Below are 18168 nucleotides of genomic sequence, written 5' to 3' on the forward strand. Positions count from 1 at the left end.
GGAATTTTTTGCTTAGTACTATTTTTCTTCAGAGCATGCAAACCCATAAATCCTGCAAAGCTGTCAAAAGGAAATACCTACTCTGCTAGTGATGTGGAGGAAAACAGATGCCACTTATTCAATAAACTAATATCCACACAGAAGAAAAATGTTGACTAGATACCTCAGAGTCAAAGTTGCTTTGAAAGTTTGTCAATAAAGAATTTTATGGCCATGAACTGAGGATGAAATTTAGCTGAACAAGTGAATTAAAATTTCAGGTACTCTGACAAGTGGCACAGTAGATATAATGGAACTATTATTTATGAATCAAAACTGGTTTATTCGACAGTCTTGATAGCTGGGAGTGCAAAAGACAAAAATCAAATTAATTCAGTAAGAAAGGACAGTGTTTTATCTCCCCTTCACATCCTATGAAAATTTGATTAAACCCCAAATATCTAAGAATATTTTGAATATAAAAGCAGAAAGTAAATTTTGGAAGTAGGATAGGAGACTCGAAAGCAGGACTCCGGAATTATTTTCTTAATTTGGCCACCGATGATTAACCTTAAGCCACTCAGCTCTCCTTGCCTTATGATACACACCCAACTCTCCCCTCCCAGCTCTGCAGGATACGACAGTGTACCCGAACCCAAGCGGGCAGGGAGGATAGAAGTGTGATGGAGAGGGGGTGAATCTTTTCAGAAATAATAATGATCCATTTTAGGGTACATGTGCACATTTACATGTGTATATATTTTTATTTGTGCCATTCTAGAAACCACTTGCTTGGCATCAAGCATTGCTGTGACTGACTGATGTTGAAGCATTTGTATTACAGCTGTTAAGGCGGCTGTGTCTTTATAATCTTTTACCTTCAATAGGAGAGCCCCCTGGTGAAAATATCCACAGACTTCTGCATATCTTAGTACTACTGGCTTTAGAGGGGACACAAAAGTTTTGAAAATGTTTTCCTTACTCCAACAGGGTTTTTTTTTTAAAGTCTGCCTTCCTTGCAAGTATACAGATAGCCTCAAGATACATCTATTCAGAGTTTGCAAAGCATTTTATTTTTATATTTTATTTTTAAATATAAAAATGCATTAAAATCTTGTTATTATAAACTTGCTTTTTGAATTGAATGAGTTTAGGTGTATGGATCTGTTATATGCACAGGTTCATTGTGGTCGTAATAACTGAATATACAAGGTAAGATGAAACGATAGTTGAAAGTTTCTGGATACAGGAACTGAAAGCTTAGCTTTGGGTATGATACAGTTTTCATGCTGAATGTCATATAAAACAATGAAAATATGTCTTGGTAAATAGAAAGTTAGCAAAACAGACTGTTTTGTCTGACGCCAGTTACGCTTTGAAAACCCTATGTGGATTATGGTTTAAGTCCCTGTGAAGTCTGTTCTGTCAAATAATAGTGTCAGAATTTGTAAAGCATCTATGTAATCTGTCAGAAAAGTGCCATACAAATTAGAAAACTTACATGCACAAAATAGACTTCCACGAGAGACTGTTAGGTCATCGCTGATTCCAAGCTAATCTAGAGTTACTGGCAAAAATCCAAGTGGCTTGAGACTCCCATCCAGTGCGAGACCCTGGTGGGCTTATTTGATGCAGATGCCCAGGTGTCGTTTGGCCAGGTTCCCAGATGAGGTGAAGTAATGTGCTTGATATTCAGGTAGATCACCAGGGTGGAAATCAAATTATTAAAGCAGTGGGTTCCTACTTCTCTCTTCCCTGTGCTTTGTTGGTGAAGACTTGAGAGGTGGTATGATTCACCATCATTCATGAATAAGTTAAAACTAAGAATTATGAGTTCAAAGAATTAGTCCCTTTATAGGCAAAGTAAGAAAGTACAATGTTTCTTACTAGTAATGGGGAGATGCTTGAATTACTCCATCACATCTGAGATGATTATTGGAGATAAGGGAAATAGAGATGCCCAGTCTCTTTGACCCACTAGTTTCATTGAGATACATAATTTCATTGAGATACATAATTTGCTTTCAGCATATAGGTTCTGTATGGTGTTCTAGAACCTAGCATGCTCTCCTGGTACCGGCAAGTTTTGAAGTAGAAGATACTCTCCCTAATTCTTAACCACACAGGTGAATTGCTAAAGAGGAGAAATATGCAGAACTAAAATGGAACATCAATTTGTGCACGGTTGTGAAATTCGGAGTCTTTCCTCTTATTTTCCATGTGGAGAGTTACAGCTGCTGAATATACATATTTTCTTTAGTGATTGACTCCATAAATTAGGTGGCTTTTAGTCTTTGGCAGTTTGTGCCCATTCAGCCATATACAGTGAAAAAGCTTAGAACCTGCCAGTGAGAAACCATTTCCCTTCTATTTGAAAAACTCAAACGTTTTATTTTGATAGGAAAATCTTGCTAGAACTAGAGGCAAGAAAGGGAGACACAGAAGACAAAGTCAGAAAGTAAACAGGTTAGAGTTTCAAACACGTCCAAATTTGAAACAGGCCCCCAAATCTTAGGTCCAAAAGATTTTTCACTCAACACACTGAATATTTGGCCATGAAACCCAAGACATTTGAACCTTCATGAAAGAGACTGTGTGTGTCTTTATTTGTGAGCTTTTGCATGTGAGGGACCATCAGTGAGTCTATGCCTCGATATAAAGGAAGGAGGTCCGAGGGTACCCGGGGTTGTCAGCATTACCATTTTGCACTACCGTGTTACTTACATTGAACGCAGAAGAAAATTCCGTTTGACCTTTCATAGTAGGAATTAGCATTCAAGATAAAAATACACCCGTATGAGGGCCCAGCAGCCACAGAATTGTTATTTCTTTATTTTATTCTGTTAATATTAAACATACAAAACCAAAAGTCTCTTCTTCTTTTTTCTCAAGCTACTGACTTTTTCTTTCCTGAGTGAATTCAAAGGGAAGAAGCTGTAGGAATCTAGATCTAGACTAAGGATGAGGGACTTAGGGACCTCATAAACATTTGAGGTTTGGCATAAGCTTATTACCTGGGCCAGGGCAGCTTGACTGACTTGTGCCTGAAACAGGAATTAGAAATCCCTTTTCTCTTCTGTTTTTCCACTACAGAAAGTTTCAGCAGTCCCATTTGGGGGCAGGGGGAGTCCAGAAAGGGGTAAGCAATGCCTTCAATCATAGTGGATTATTTTCTGATTAATATGTTCTCTTTTATTTTCTGCAGAATGTCTTTTTTAGTGCTTATCTTTATTTTGCATCCTTTTCCTTACTTTCTGATTGTGCTACCTGGGGAAAGTTTGCCTTTAGGCCTCCTGGGCATACTGTCAGCCGTTCACATTTATGTTTTGAGTATCCTTGTTTATAATTGGGTGTGGTGGTACCAGAGGGGAAGATAACTCTAGAAGGAGCTGTTTGGTGGGAGGAGCCTGGAGATAATCCATCACCATAATAGTTTCTTTGGAATGTGTCAGTGTTCTCGTGTTCCATTGTTTCCCCCTCCCCCAAGTGTGAAGGTTACCTTCTTTCCGTGTTCTCCCAGGGTTTCGGCTCCATAGTTAAGCCACTTTCCTGAAATCTTTTTCTCCTTACATAGAGCTTAGTTCTTTTCTCACTCCACACAGCTAGCAGTGACCTAAGTAGCGCCCCGTATGAAGTCTCGGGCGATGTGCACTTGGGCTTGACTGATGGGGAGCAAGGAGACATTCCTTGCTTGTTGTTCAGTTGTGGGCCCAACTGAACAACTTTTGTCCTGGAGGCTTTCATGCCATGAAAGAAAAATCAAAGAAGGATTAATAATAGTTCTAAACCAAACCACACTTAATTTTGTTAAATGTTTCATCCTTTTCCTATGTGTGCAACAAACCAATTACAGACTCAAAGTAAATGAATTGCACATTTTACTGGAGTCATCTTTAGCAGAGGAGCCGCCAATTGCAGAGAATGCCAGGGGACATACAAAATTGTCTTGCTGCTTTCTTTTTGCTTAAAAATCTACCGGCATTGATATACGCTAACTAAATCGACCCAGGCTTTGTCTGTTTTTTAAATATTTCATTGTTGAGGACAGAGCACATTCTAGTTTTTCATGAAGCTTGATATTTCTGTGTTGGAACAAGCCACACAAGGCTATTTAAATTTAAATTAATCAAAGTTAAGTAAAATAATACTTCAGTTTCTCAGTCACCCTAGCCGCATTTCCAGTGCTCAGTAGCTGCTTGTGGCTAGTGGTTCCCGTATTGGATAGCGTAGATATAGAACACTTCCGTCATTGACAGCACTGCTGGATGTCTCAAGTAGTGTTAAAAAAAACAAAAAACAAAAAAAAACCGCCAAAAGCTTTTACTGGTTACGAAATGTTATCTCTTTGTGAAGAATGCTCATTGCATTTGTTTTGAGAATAATAAAATGCTGTGTGTGTATGATGACTTGGAAAGAATCAAAGTGCTTTAGAAAGGAGAGTCCCATTTAGCTGCTGAATGACATGAGATCCTACAAAGAGTGAAGCTGAACACAGCACTTGACTATGCCAGTCCTCCTGGGCTGCTTCTGGTATGACACATCAAAGGGAGCAGAACTTGGGATTTGAAACTGATTGTATCCAAAAGTTTAATAAATTAAGGCTTACTTTTTAATTTTTTTTGGTCGATGATATTTTCTTTTCTTCTTTTTTTCACTTTTTTATCCCTTTAGTATTTGTAGAACTTTTCAAACCCCACCCTTTATTCTATGAGTCTTTTTTTTAATATCCAATTTTTAAAGGTTACACTCCATTTACAGTTATTACAAAATATTGGCTCTGTTCCCCGTGTTGTACAATGCATCCTGGAGCCTATCTCACACCCAGTAGTTTGTACCTGCCACTCCCCCACCACGGTATTGCCCCTTTGACCAGACCTTTAAAAGTTAATGGGAATGTTAGTCATCACAGTAAAAAGCTGAGTAATGGCAACTGATTCTGTGCCCCCAAAGCCCTTTAGCTGTAATCTGAGAGGTGAGGAGTCAGGGTGTGCTACTAAAAGCATCCATACAGAGTCTTAAATCCTGTGGTCAGTTGTCCCAAAAGAAGTTGTGATGTCTGAGATTCTATGGTGATGATGATGATTTCTAAGTAAGCCCTGCTCTTGGTCTTGAAGATTTCATTCTGTCTTGAATATATTCCTATGCCCTTAGATGAACTCTAGGATACAATTAATGTTAAAATTACTTTTTGATCATTTCCTTTTATTCATTTTTAGGAAATACTGAAAATCTAGGGAAAGCAGTATCTTGTCTGTATTTTCTGAGGGCTAACTTTCCATATATTTCTAGGCTGAGAGAGAGAATCTGTTAACACAGTGGCAAATAGAGTACACATTTTAGTTCTAAATTCTACATGAAATCAGTTTCTGCAATGGTGAATATGACCATATGCTCTAAAATCTTACTCTTTAAGGTACCAGACTTAAAGGGATATCACTTTGTTTTTTGAGATCAACTAAAGTTGGGTCCTATATTTTGGTACTAGATTTTCTTCTTGCTCTGAATTCTCAACTGTTTACCAAGTAAGTTTAAACGGTCTATATTCTAGTTAGCATGACTAGACACACAAAACCGTGGAAAGCTCTCCCTGCAGGGCACTGGCTGGTACACACGATGGAGGAGGGAGGTCGCATCGTCAATGCTGTCTACTGTGAGGCCATGTCTTGGACAGATCCTTAGGTGGCACGTGCTTGTTGATTATCTGAAAGCAGGAGCAGAACATGATGGGATGCGAGAGGGCATCTAGTTCAGTCCATCCTGCTTACCAGAGAGATGAGGAGATGGAGAGTCAGGGACACTGGGCGACTTGTCAAGTCCCACAGCTGATTGGGGTCAGAGGCTGAAGCAGAACTCACCTCTCCCATCTCACCCATTCGAGGCTGTTCCATTCAGTCAGCTGAATTCTGCAAAGTTTTAGAAGCTGTGCCGTAGGTCATGGGATACCTAGCGAATACCGCTCAGGCTGGTACTGGCCAAGGTGATTTTTTATAATCTGATTTGCCTTTCATTGGTGTTACCTTGATATAAGAATTCAGCATAAGCCTCTCTGTGGTCATCTCTTCTGTGTGTAAATCTTTGCCACCTTGACTATTAGCATAAAAAGGATGGAATGACTTCTGACTATAGGAAATAAATCACCCCAACTTTTGACAGCAGAGTTAGAAAAAAAAAGATTAATTGGTTTTATTTAGTGGCTTATTGTTTATTGTGATAGCTATTAAAAATAGATAACCAGAGGCTAATAAATGTTAATGGTCCTTCACTATTAGAAAAATCAATTGTCAGTGGATATAGCATATATTAATATATTATTTTGTTTATAATCTTCAATACATTTAAAAAATTCACCCCTGAGAGAATGATTTCTTGAGGACCCCTTTAAGGTTAATGGTTACTACAAAGAATAAATTTGGCAAAAGGATATTTTCATCTACATATGATTTTAATGGCTTCAAAGCTTTATTTCATGATTGTAATAGAATGCATGTGCAATTTGTCAAGTTTGATAAAGTCCTTACCAAGGACTCTTATATATTTCTTTGAAACTTGTTTGAGAGCAGTTAGATAGATTTCTAAATGTAAGTAATTAAAATTGTATAGTATTGAGTTATTGACCAATCCCAGACTATTAATCAAGCTAAAAAATTCTACAATCAGTGCTCAGTGCGCTGAAGGCTGGTAAAATAATCGTATTTGTGTTCAGTGAGGCAAGTAGCCACAATTAAGCACTTCACTTGACAAATGAGAGGGTACACTTTATTTTGCACGTAATTGAATTGTTGTACATGCTCGGTCACCATTGTTTCCTAGCCCTTCATTTTGGTTTCTGGTCATTGGAGCTTATGCATTTGCTAAAGGTAGAGCAATTAAGTCTGCTTTTGTCATTGGCTTTCTAAACGCAGCCAGAAATGTCTGAGCCCACAAACCAAGGCTTCCTGAGCTCTGTTGATATCGCTCATGACAGATTATTAATTTTCTCAAGAAAAATTTTGATAAACAAATTAGAGCCCTGTCAAGGAATGATATGAAATAGCCTCGAATAGGGAAAACTCCCCAGGTTTTATATCACTCACCAGATTCTGCTTAAGTAAGCAGAAGAACTTCTGTAGAGAGGACAGAATTTTAATTTATTTTATGAAAACCAAAAATTGATTTCCTTCTCATGAGCTGAAAAGAATGCGCTCTGATAATCTTGCTAATTATCAGGTATTTGTCACAACTTCCTTCCATTTGCTTTTGCATCCCAGTACTCCTCCTGCAAACATAGTGACATCCTGTCATTTCTGTGCTGCTATAAATCATTGCTTGCTACCAGATTAAACTGGGGAGCCGAAGTTCACGAAAAAAGACCCAGTGGATAAATATGAGTTTAGGTTGGGGTGGGGAGAGAGTAAGTAGAAGTCAGGATTTCTTTTACAAAGAAACAAATCTGTGTGCACGCCTGTGTTGGTCTGTGCACTATCAGACAACCCCAAGTTGGGGATGTGCTGCAGACAGACCCCAGGTCAGTCTAGTATCTATTGAAACACACATGCAGCTTGCTGACTTGCCTGCATCTTTACCTGGGACTTAGAATAAGGTCCAGTCACCCTAGAGTGACCTTGGCATCAAGAGCTTATTTCCTTGGAGGACAGTTTATCCTCACTTTTCTGAACTGACAAAGATCATAACATCTGCTTTCCCTGAGAGGATTATTGTAAAGATTAAACTAGATAATTGATGTTAAAGCCCTTTGAAAAGTTAAAGGGCCACAGAATTACGAGAGACAATTACATATCTTCTCTTGTACTATTCTGCTTCATCAAGCCTGTACTCTCAACGCTCCAGTATTTGCCCGGGGGTGGCTCAAAACAAGAAATAGGAGTTCTTGAAATGGTATGGCTAATACTGGAAAGGAATATTCTTTGGGGAATATGAACAGGTCTCATCAGCTCTGTTAAGTTTGTTCGTGTGGCAACACGTATAGTAATGAGAACCTAGCAGCCCCAGCGCTATGCTTTGTTCCAGAAACTGAGAGAACGTCACCAAAACGTTTTGGCCCTTGCCTCATGATGCTGACGTCTACTGACTGACATGGAACGTAATGACCAGGCAGTGTCTTCGTTTGTTTCAGACCATACCAATGCGGCCACTGCTCCCAGTCCTTTTCCCAGCCTTCAGAACTGAGGAACCACGTGGTCACTCACTCCAGTGACCGGCCTTTCAAATGTGGCTACTGTGGTCGTGCCTTTGCCGGGGCCACCACGCTCAACAACCACATCCGAACCCACACTGGAGAAAAGCCCTTCAAGTAAGTAGCGGCTCGCACTGTACCCCTTCTTTCTCTGAGCCTTTCCCGAGAGCCGGTAGACAAGGTGGCCCCAGCACTGCCTGGCTCAGCCCGCTGGTGGAGAAAGCTGTTTAGAAAGTCAGCGTCCAGGCTGCAGAAGGGCCCCGCTTGTTTAGTGGTCGATGCTGGGAAAATGAAGTCAGGAAATGTATACACTGATCCTGGGTTGAGCTGTGCAACCTTGGACGTGAGACGTTCTTCGTGGTCTGTTTTCTCACCAGTAAAATCAGGAAGTAGGAGTAAGTAATTTTAAGATTCTTTCTGGTTTCTGAGGGTCTGTGCTTCTAGAATTTGAGCTAGGAGGCATGCAGAATGCCTTCTCTGGCCATCAGCAAGCAAGTCCCCTGACCATCAGCAAGGTGGCCACAGTCGAGGACAGCTGAATGAATCGTCTCTTGGGAAATGTGAACCCTTTAGGATTCTGATGAACGATTTCCTCCTCTTTTATATTTGTTAAGCGGGGGGGTTGAATCTATTATAGCAGCCAATTGGTAGCTTTTCAGCGTGCCCTTCGGATCTCAGACTTATCATGTTAATGAAAAAAAGAAAAACCAAACCAAACATAGGGCATGTCTGAGTCCTTGAGGATTCAGGGAATGTGGAAAGAGAACGGAATTCCAAGGGCTTTGGCAAGGTAAGGGCACCTGAGCGAGAGACTATGTTTTCTAGATATAGCACAGTCATGAAAACGGTGGACATCTGAATCCTGCAAGATGGTCTGTTCATTCACTCGCTCACTCATTCATTCATTCATGTATATATGTGTTCATTCATTCAGCAAATATTTATTGAACATCTTCTTTTGTACTAGGCACCCTGCTAGACACAAGAGATATAAAGGTGAATGAAACTCAGCCCCCTAGTCTTTGAAGACCTCATAGTTTATGGGGAAGCCCAATTAATAAGCAAGTATTACCACATAGGGTGAAGGGTGCAAAAGTGAAAAACAATAAGGCATGTATGTACAGTGTTTCGGGGTAGCATGGAAGTGGAGTAATCAATGCTATCTGGAGAAGATGATGTTTAAGATGTGTTTTGAAAGATGAGTAGGAGTTTTCCAGACATACAAAGGAAAGGAGGCTTTCTGGTAGCCCATGTGGGACATGGAAAGGCTTGGGAGGGTGAGCCAGCTTGTGTGAGTGGTTGGTCATCTCAGAGCAGATTTTACTATCTGTGTGATAGACTCTTTTTTGTTCAACCCTCTTATATCTCTCTTTCTTCATTTGCCATAATGACTTTCCTTGATTAAGGAGGAACAAGAAAAGGGCATGGACAACAGCCTATTTACCTTCTGTAGGACAAGATCAAGCAAGAAAGGAAATGATTCAGGCAGTAGGAGATGAATCTCCTTTCTTGGTCTCAGCCAAGGAGTCTTCCCAGAGTCTCATTACCCATGCTTTTCCCTCTGGACCTGCTGGCGTAGCATGCAGTTGCCATGGTGCTCGGCCTGAGGCTGGGCTCAGCTTGGGGTGGCAGAGTCCTGCTGGTCTGGGTCCTGCCTGCCTCGGTGTCTGCCAGGCGAGGGAGAGGCTCACAAAAGGCTGTCGTCTTTACCCACCTCCCCCATGAATTAGTTACCTTTATTCATTATTCTTAACTGTTTTCCATTGTGGTTTAATTTATGATATTAACTAATAATGAAAAGTTTTAATTTTTGTCTGTGTACACAGGTGGGGCTTATTTACTGCATAAAGGCATCTGGCTGAGGGCACTGTATGGGGTCTAAAAATCCAGCCTGCACTACGCCAGCCAAGCTGTGCCCTCTGGGGCTGCCATAGCCCCAAGGGGCCCTTTTTCTAAATCCACCCTTAAGGGCCGGGTAGGTTAGCACAGTCCTCGAGTTCCCTATGGCAGGTGTCTGTGTCTGCACAGTGGGCTTTGTCATTTCCCCCAGGCCCTTGGGGGTTCACAGATTCTGGTTTCACCACTGTTCTAGATGTAGAAGATGGCAATGGCACATTCCCTGTGCCTTTGAGCAAGAGAGCTCTTCAAAATCAGAGATGCAGGAGGACTGACAATCCTCCTGGCCCCTTATATTAGAGAGGGTAGCCAGATGGATACAGTGCCAGGAATCAGATTGATTTTTATCTTGTTGCTGTGTAAATAGATTTTAGTAATTAATTGAAGAGGTTTCAGGGTCAGAATGGGAAATAGATTTCTATTAATGTTAAGGTGTTACTTAAGTATAACCTCGTTGACTCCAGTCAGTTTTTTTTCTTTAACATCCTGTTTTTGTCCTGTTTCCAATAGAGGTGCCATTTTAACTTAATTTTAATTCATCAGATTAATATTTGAAGGGCTTTGGTGCTTGCATGTTTTTCCTTTCTCAAAGTATTTTTGGGGACCATAACCTAATTTCATCTGGAAAAACAAAAAAGGAAACACCAGAGTTGGTTGGATTAGATTCACTGCGCCTGTTTTAGTTCCTCCTGCTTCTTCTCATATTAAGATAGCCATATGCTGTAGGGTTTGTTTTTTTAATTTATCAAATGTTAAACATATTGCCAGGGGAGAACTGAGTGTACGCTTATTTTATAAGTGCAAGATTTAAACGTCTTCTAGGAAATGGAAAGCTAAATCCTTCAGTGTATACAACCAGATCATTCAGGATTGAACTACCCCAAGGGAATTTTGGGAATCTTCCAACCATAGCTCATGGATATCCATCCCATGGACATTTGTAAATATTATGAGGATATCCTTTTACAAGCCTATAAAACAAACATTCAAAAAAAGTTTGTTGCAGATTAGTCAATAAAAATGGATTTTGCCACAATGGTTAATTTTACTACTTCAACTAATGGGTATTGGCTGAAACAATGTTGCAAAGAAAGAAAAGAATCTTGTAAAGATACACAACCCATGCCCCAAATGGCTCAGTCCCCACATTGTCCTACCCACCCAGGGCCTGGGATGCCTTCGCAAGATTCTTAGGGCCCAGGCCACAACAGGGGAAAGCCTTTTCTAGCTTCTAAAATCTTCTGCTGAAAAGTGATTTTTCAAGACAGATCAAGATTATTGCCATACAAGAAGCCTGGAGAAGATTTGGCAGTAAGAGATGAGAGTTTCACTCCAGGCTTTGTCTCACAATCTGATTGGCTGAAATGCCACTGAAAGACTCCATCCCGCATGCTCTAGGTAGATCATGGGTTTGTCAGCAGCTAACCTAGGCTGTGGATGCAGAATTTATAAGGTGAAGGAGATCATAGGAAAAGCACATATGAAAGGATCATATTGAAGTTTGTACTTTCCGTTTGTACTGTGAGACTGGAAGTTGTGGAGAACAAGGAACAAAATCAAGACATCATTTCATCTCACAGCAATTGCCAAGCACTTTATCGAAAAGAGGAAAGAAGGAAGGAGGGAAGGAAGGAAGTTGTCAGTCTCAAACTTACTCTTTACAGTGAGAACCCCTCCTCCTTCTCTGTTACTAAACATAATCTCTCAAGATCTCAGAGAGGCCGCTCTGCCCGGGGTCCATGTGAGCTGCTTGATGCCTGGGCCCTGCGCCTGGGAAGACCAGGACTTTCCATAGGAGAGTTTCTTTTCTCCCTCTTCATTAGAAGCAGGGGAAATACCACTAAGTTTTTGCCTTAAGTGAAGACAGTTTGGCTTAGTATAAAAAATAATCAAAGGATATTCCAAAGAGCATCTGATATTTTAACAAGATCTAGGCAAAATCAAAGCAAACCAAAAAAACACATCAGTAAAATGCATTAAGCACATCATACGTACGAAGCAATTTGGTTTAATTCAGGAAATATTTGGTGACAGGCTATAGAGGACCAGAAAGAAAACTTCCTGTAGGTTTTCTGTGAACAGAACTTGACATCATTTTGCACATCTGTCAGTTTCAGATGACAATTGTTAAGCTCCCTCTGTACCTATAAGCCAGTCAACTATCACATTAAGTAAAGAATGATCTCAAATCTAAAAGGAACTCAAGTCTAATTAAGGTGCCCACACTGGCAGAAAGTTGGGGAATTTCTCTTTGCTGCGATATTTGGATGGCTTTCCACTTCACTGTTCCTGCAATGTTTCCTTAAAGGCTGTGACGTCAGCACTGAGAGGAAGACCCTGGGTGCCAGAGCAGTTTTAGTCTCCTGGATCATTACCCGCATCTTTCTTTCTTTCTTTCTTATTCTGCTAAACCACATGAAATCCAGGCTTGGAGGTGCCCATGGCCAGTCACTTGGCTGGGATTGTAGTTCAGGGTTAATTCAGTGCCAACACAGCTGAAGTCCAGCTCTGACCTGCCAGAACCTAAGTATTTGCATTGAGTCTGTCCTTCTGATGTGTTCCATTAAGCCATGTAAATGATTTGTGAAGGGATTTTTGTTCTAAAATTAAAGATGATGAACATAAAACTGAGGCTCTCCCGTTATTTAAAAATATTTTTATGTCAAGTTCTCTTTACATCCTTAATTATACAAATTACATTCTTATAATTACCAACACACATAGGTGTTATTTCTAGTAGCCCACTTTCCTCAAGAAGGGGAAATTCCTAGGAACAGGATCCAAGTTAAGGTAATTTTCTACACATCTGCATGTGTTTTTACTCACAGTTGGTGAGCAGATGGCCCTAGAGATGATTTTTCAGTGATGATCTCAGGAGAGCCCTATAGACTTAGTACATTTCCTGACTATGACAACACATGGTTCCATGAGTGTAAATATCTGTGAGGCAGTTAGGCAAACACAGGAGAAAAATGTTAACTCCCCTCTTACTGTCTCTGCCCAATCTGGGTGTTTAATATTACATATAGACATACACATTTGCCTTATGCGAAGCACTACACTTCCCACTTCTGAATTCTTTATATTCTGATACGCAAGATCAAAGGTGCAAAAACATGACCTAGGTAACTAGTCATAACTTATAATTTTTGAAACTATTCTGCTGTCTTTGAAATTGATTCTAGAGCTTCAAAATTTTAGAAAAGGAATATAATAATTTGAAAGTTTGTCAAGCAGTGAAAGGTAGTATATTTTGACACACTAATCTAGGAACTAATCAGTTTTCTAATAAACAATCAGCAATTCACTAGCATGTCATCAGCACTTCAGGAGCTCTGGAGAGGGGATGAGCTGCCCATGGATGTTAATGAATACACCAAAAATCATTAGCTGATCAATACTTCTGAGTTATTTTCATTGAGCTGATAGGTCTGATACATTAAAGCTGACATTATACATTTGTCAAGATCACAGTGCAGTTTTTAACAGTGGAACAGGCTGCTAAAAATATCCCCTGAAAGACAATGACAGAAACACAACTGCCTCATGCTGACACATTCAGCTGGTGCAGGAGCCCTGAAAAATCCAAGCGTGATAGTCAAGCTCCAGCCTCCCAACGGTAAAACATATGCAAGACTCCCTAGTTGGGATAGATGTGTTTTATTTTTATAGGTAATTATTTCCCTGGCAAGGCACTTTGTATAATTTACTCAAAAGGAAAAAGACAAGGCTGCCTACCGGGTGGTGGGGCACGTGGCATCTGATTGGGCGTGTGCGGATTTTCTTCTGATGGCTTTACCACCGCCCTACTAGTGCAGGGACCTGAGGCCGAAGGTTGCACTATTTAAAAGAAGAACAACTGTCTGCAGCTCTCCTGAATATCTTTTCCTTTTAAGGTTTCAGGAGAGGACATTAGGGGGAGCGCTGAGGTGGTTGCTGTGCCCTGATGGGTGCTTGGCCAGTGCTCCAGGCGGCCCAGACAAGTGGAATAGTGACAGGGAAGCCACTGTCCGTGCCCAGCCTGCTGCAGCAATGTGCGTGTGTGCGTGTGTGTGTGTGTGTGTTTTGAAGGTTGTGTAGCCATCAAGCTAGTCGGTGTGTGTTACAGGGAAGATGGCTTAGGCCCAGGGTCTCTAGGTTAGCTTTTTTTTTTTAAGTTAAGGAGAGGAGGAGATATTCCTGAAGTGCGATGCCCGTTTTCTCCTTATCAGACACACCAACCCTTAATTACGGCCCACGTGTACATTCTTATTGCTGTACCTTGTAGAGGTGAATTTGAAGCACACAAAACATTGGTTGATTTCGGGTTTTTCTGAGTCCCCTATCCCAGTGCAAACATTTTTTAACCCTAACTTTGTTGGAGCTGTGATACTCTAGCTTTTGCCCCAAAGCGGTCACCCACACCCACCCGCCACAGTCACTGAAAACGAATGCACTGCTTCTTCCAGTTTCCGAATTCAAAGACGATGGCTCTCTGGCTGCTGTGCTGAGGGGAGTAGAATTCCCGATTTTAAATTAGCAGCAGGTGAAATTCTATTTGTCATCAATTTCTCTTTGGGGTTACGGAGCAGAAAACTGCAGACAAGCTGCTGCTTTGATGGCTCACTCCTAAAAATCTCTTTTTGTTCTTCATCTATTTGAACTGACAGTGATCAGAGCTGCAGCAGGACAGGGCTCTCTGGAGAAATCACCTTCCCTCTGCCTATTGACAGATCCCTCTGTTCTGCGTCAGCCGGGCTTTGTCCCATCACAGGCATCCAGGCCTTGGAAGGAGCCACCAATTAAACCTCTTGAGCCGGTAAAATCTGAAGCCACTTTGGAGTGTCTGTTCTGATTAGGCAGGATGAGAGGAAGTCCATCAACCTGCAGGCCCCGCTCTCTGGTCTCAATTTTCTGTCTTGCCTCCACCAGGTGCGAGAGGTGTGAGAGGAGCTTCACGCAGGCCACCCAGCTGAGCCGACACCAGCGGATGCCCAATGAGTGCAAGCCAATAACCGAGAGCCCAGAATCAATCGAAGTGGATTAACTGATTGACTGGTTGGAATTAAACTTCAAGGAAAGTCATGATTAAATGTCACGGACACTTAAGCAAAACCAAAGATTTCCTCTGAGCAACTTTCAATCAGTCCCGGAAAACCAAAAGCAGTAATAAAATAAGTAAGATGTTAAGAGATATTGATCCTGGCGTGGAAGTCAGACCAGGAGAGAGATTATTTATTTATGACTAGGGATGAGACTCATTTCAGTGGACAACTCACCTGGGATGGCTCACATTTCCAGTCCCACCGTGTATTTGCTTTGTTTCTAAAAAGCTTTTTTAAACTGTTATTTAATACCAAAGGGAGGAATCAGATGGGTTCTTCTGCCCACAGTTGTGACTCAGAATGCACAGGGACTTGTTTCTCGTTGCACCTTTTTTAGTAGCATGATTCAAGGGGACCCATTGTACAGCCCTCTTCCTGCTGTTTCAGTTTGGCCTGGCCTGCCTCAGGCTGCCCAGCAGGGACCACAGATTCGGGAGCCAGAGCCTTCGCTGAGTCCAGGCCATCTTCAGCCCCACGGGGGCTCCATTTCTGTGTTTTCCACACTTACTATTTCTCATGCACTTTTCTCACGGCTCCTTCCGTCCAGCAGCCTGGTCTTGATGCAGAAGAGCCTGGAAGTGGAAGAAGATGGTTTAAAATTCAAAATTCAAGGGGAAAAAAAAAAATGGGGACTTACTGTGTCCTGTCAAGATTTCAAAAACATTTAAAATGTACGGAGCTTCATAATACAGTATATTGTTCTGAAGCAGCTAGTGAGAAAAGTTTGTTTTCAATAACATTTTAGCTTAAAAAAAAAAACAAACACGAAAATAAAGTTCTTCAGTATGAGGCTGAATATAAGGTATTAGACTTCCAGTAATTTTTTGTTGTGTCTATGAAAGTGTTGAATATGTGAGCAAAAACAGTGCCAAGCCCCGCTGTCAAGACCATTCTAGGCACTTTCATCTTCCTTCCTCGTACCTCCAGGGGAAGCCTGGGAGGCCCTCCTGAGTGTGGGGCATTTCTGCAAAAATAGGTGAAAATAGCCCAGACAAGGAAACCTTGAGAGGAAGGGCCACGGAGAGGTTGTGGTTAGAAAAGACCGCCCTGAACAGCTAATTTTATCAAGAGGAGTTACCTTCTCATCCCCTCTGGCCCTTGATAATATTCTTCTTTCAACACCGATCCACTGAAAGAGAAAGGAGTATGTACACAGTTTCACTGATCTTTGATTGAGTGCCAGGAAAATGGGTGTCACTTCAGCTACCCTTTGGGCAATTCAGCAATGGTGCTCAATCAAATTGTGTCGCATTCCACACAATAATCCCACATCAGGAAGAACTGACGGCTCTTGCATATTAGCCGGTCACTCCCAGCAGCATCACGAAGACCGAGTCTACCTTGATGGCCGGTGTAAATCTGAACAGTTTAGAGCACTTACCAGCAGCCATCTCTTGTTTGTAGATTTCTTGGTCACCTGATAGCAGGACACAGCCCTTTAAGGAACTCCTTGTCTTTTTAGCCTTGCCATTGTCTTCTCTTAGCAAAAATGTGAGACACGTAACTGAACTGGCCGCTGAAAGGCAAGGATAGCTGTGGTTTGGTTTAATCTACCGTCATGTATTTTGTTCTCAGAAGTCTTCCTCTTCTTTTCATTTCACTTCCTCATCCCTTAGCACCCATCTGCCACATTTAAAATGGAGTGAAACGGGGCCTCACTAACTGTGTTTGTAACTTATTTATATATGTCTCAAAATAATGTCTCACAGAGGAATCTGGCTAATTCTGACCTCCGTTGCCCAATCTGAAGTCGTTCGGATTTTCCCCCATTTCTTGCTGTCTCCTTGTCATGGAAGTAGTAAGCAATCTGTGCTGCTGTGTAACTGTTTCTGATGGAAAATATTTTCTTTGGTAGATTGGAATGTGTTGTGCTTTTATAGTTTCTTGCCCTAAGTGATAGAGACGTTTGACAAAAGTGTGAGCCATTGGGAAGGGTGGAAAGAATATGTAGCTGCAAAAATCTGCCCAAGAAGGGTGGAAAGAATATGTAGCTGCCCAAATCTGCACGAAAGTGACAGACTGGCTATACAGATGAGCAAGCTGCTGCATTTATTCAAGTTGAAACATTTGGTTGTACTTTTTCAAAATGATAAGGGACTCATCTGTATGTTTCTAATACTGTTTTCAGTGAGAAAAACCAGTTCTGCCTTTTGCCTCATTTCACAGTTTTACGCCGCGCATCCCACCCTGTGCTCGTGAGCTCCCACGCGAGTATGAGAAGCCTTCACTCCTCCCTTGATACCCCGCGTGGGCAGAGTCTCCAGAACAATGGTCTCTACCACTCTAGTGGCTTTGCCAACTGATCACAAAGTCCCACTTAATATGGCGGTAACCTCTATACTGAAAGATTCTTCTAGTCTTCTGCTCATTTAAGTCCCTTTTTCTCCTTTATTTGTAAGGGAAACTTTTAGCATGTCTTTTCTACCAAATTTGGTCTGAAAATATTTGCTACTGAACAGATAGAAAATTGGGGACATTCAAAATTTTCACATTGCTGAGCCATTGCTGACTTATAGCAGACTGGCCTTGGCCATCAGTCTACTGGTAAGATAGGCCTATACCTGCCAATTGACTTGGAGCCCTGAAGCGGGTACCGCCATCGCTTGGGTCCCAAATGCTCTTAATTGAAGCTGGAGGCGGGGGGCGGTTCTCCTTAAAACCTCCCAACAATTGCTTTAGCCTTTTCTATTTAAAATTGACAGATATTTCCTAGGGACACTGCAAATGGGTGGTAAACACTGCAGTCATCAAGATCTGTCGGTTTTCTTTATTAGCAACTTCCTAATTAATCATGGTATAAAAAGAAAAAAAGAAAAACTCTGAGTCATTGAGGAGAGGGGAGGATATCTAAGATGAGAAAGGGAGACTCTAAGAGCTGAATCAGTGTTTGGCTTTTGGAGCAATCCTTTTTTGCCCCTTTCTATCAGTGGGGACTGAATTTTTTTTTTTTTTTTTCCCCCAGAATAAGACATGCCATCCTAGCACATGCCAGTTTGTCTAGCTAAGAGCCTAAGCTAATGGGGGTGATTCCAGGTG

The 18168-nt window shown here is 41.3% G+C and overlaps 1 protein-coding gene across 3 annotated transcripts in view; it reads left to right on the forward strand.

Moving 5' to 3' along the window:
• The window catches only part of PRDM6 (PR/SET domain 6), a 100793-nt gene extending 82898 nt beyond the window's left edge, over positions 1-17895 (forward strand). For 2 of the 3 annotated variants that reach the window (XM_082380709.1, XM_082380710.1), the window contains 2 exons: positions 8093-8269; positions 14960-17895. In XM_082380709.1, the coding sequence (XP_082236835.1) occupies positions 8093-8269; positions 14960-15074 (292 nt within the window). In that variant the 3' untranslated portion in view covers positions 15075-17895. The remainder of the gene's footprint in view (positions 1-8092; positions 8270-14959) is intronic. The other variant, XM_082380711.1, reaches the window with a different exon arrangement.
• The last annotated feature ends 273 nt before the right edge of the window (positions 17896-18168 follow it).

Source organism: Balaenoptera borealis, assembly GCF_965194805.1.
Source record: "Balaenoptera borealis genome assembly, chromosome: 2".
NCBI lineage: Eukaryota > Metazoa > Chordata > Mammalia > Artiodactyla > Balaenopteridae > Balaenoptera > Balaenoptera borealis.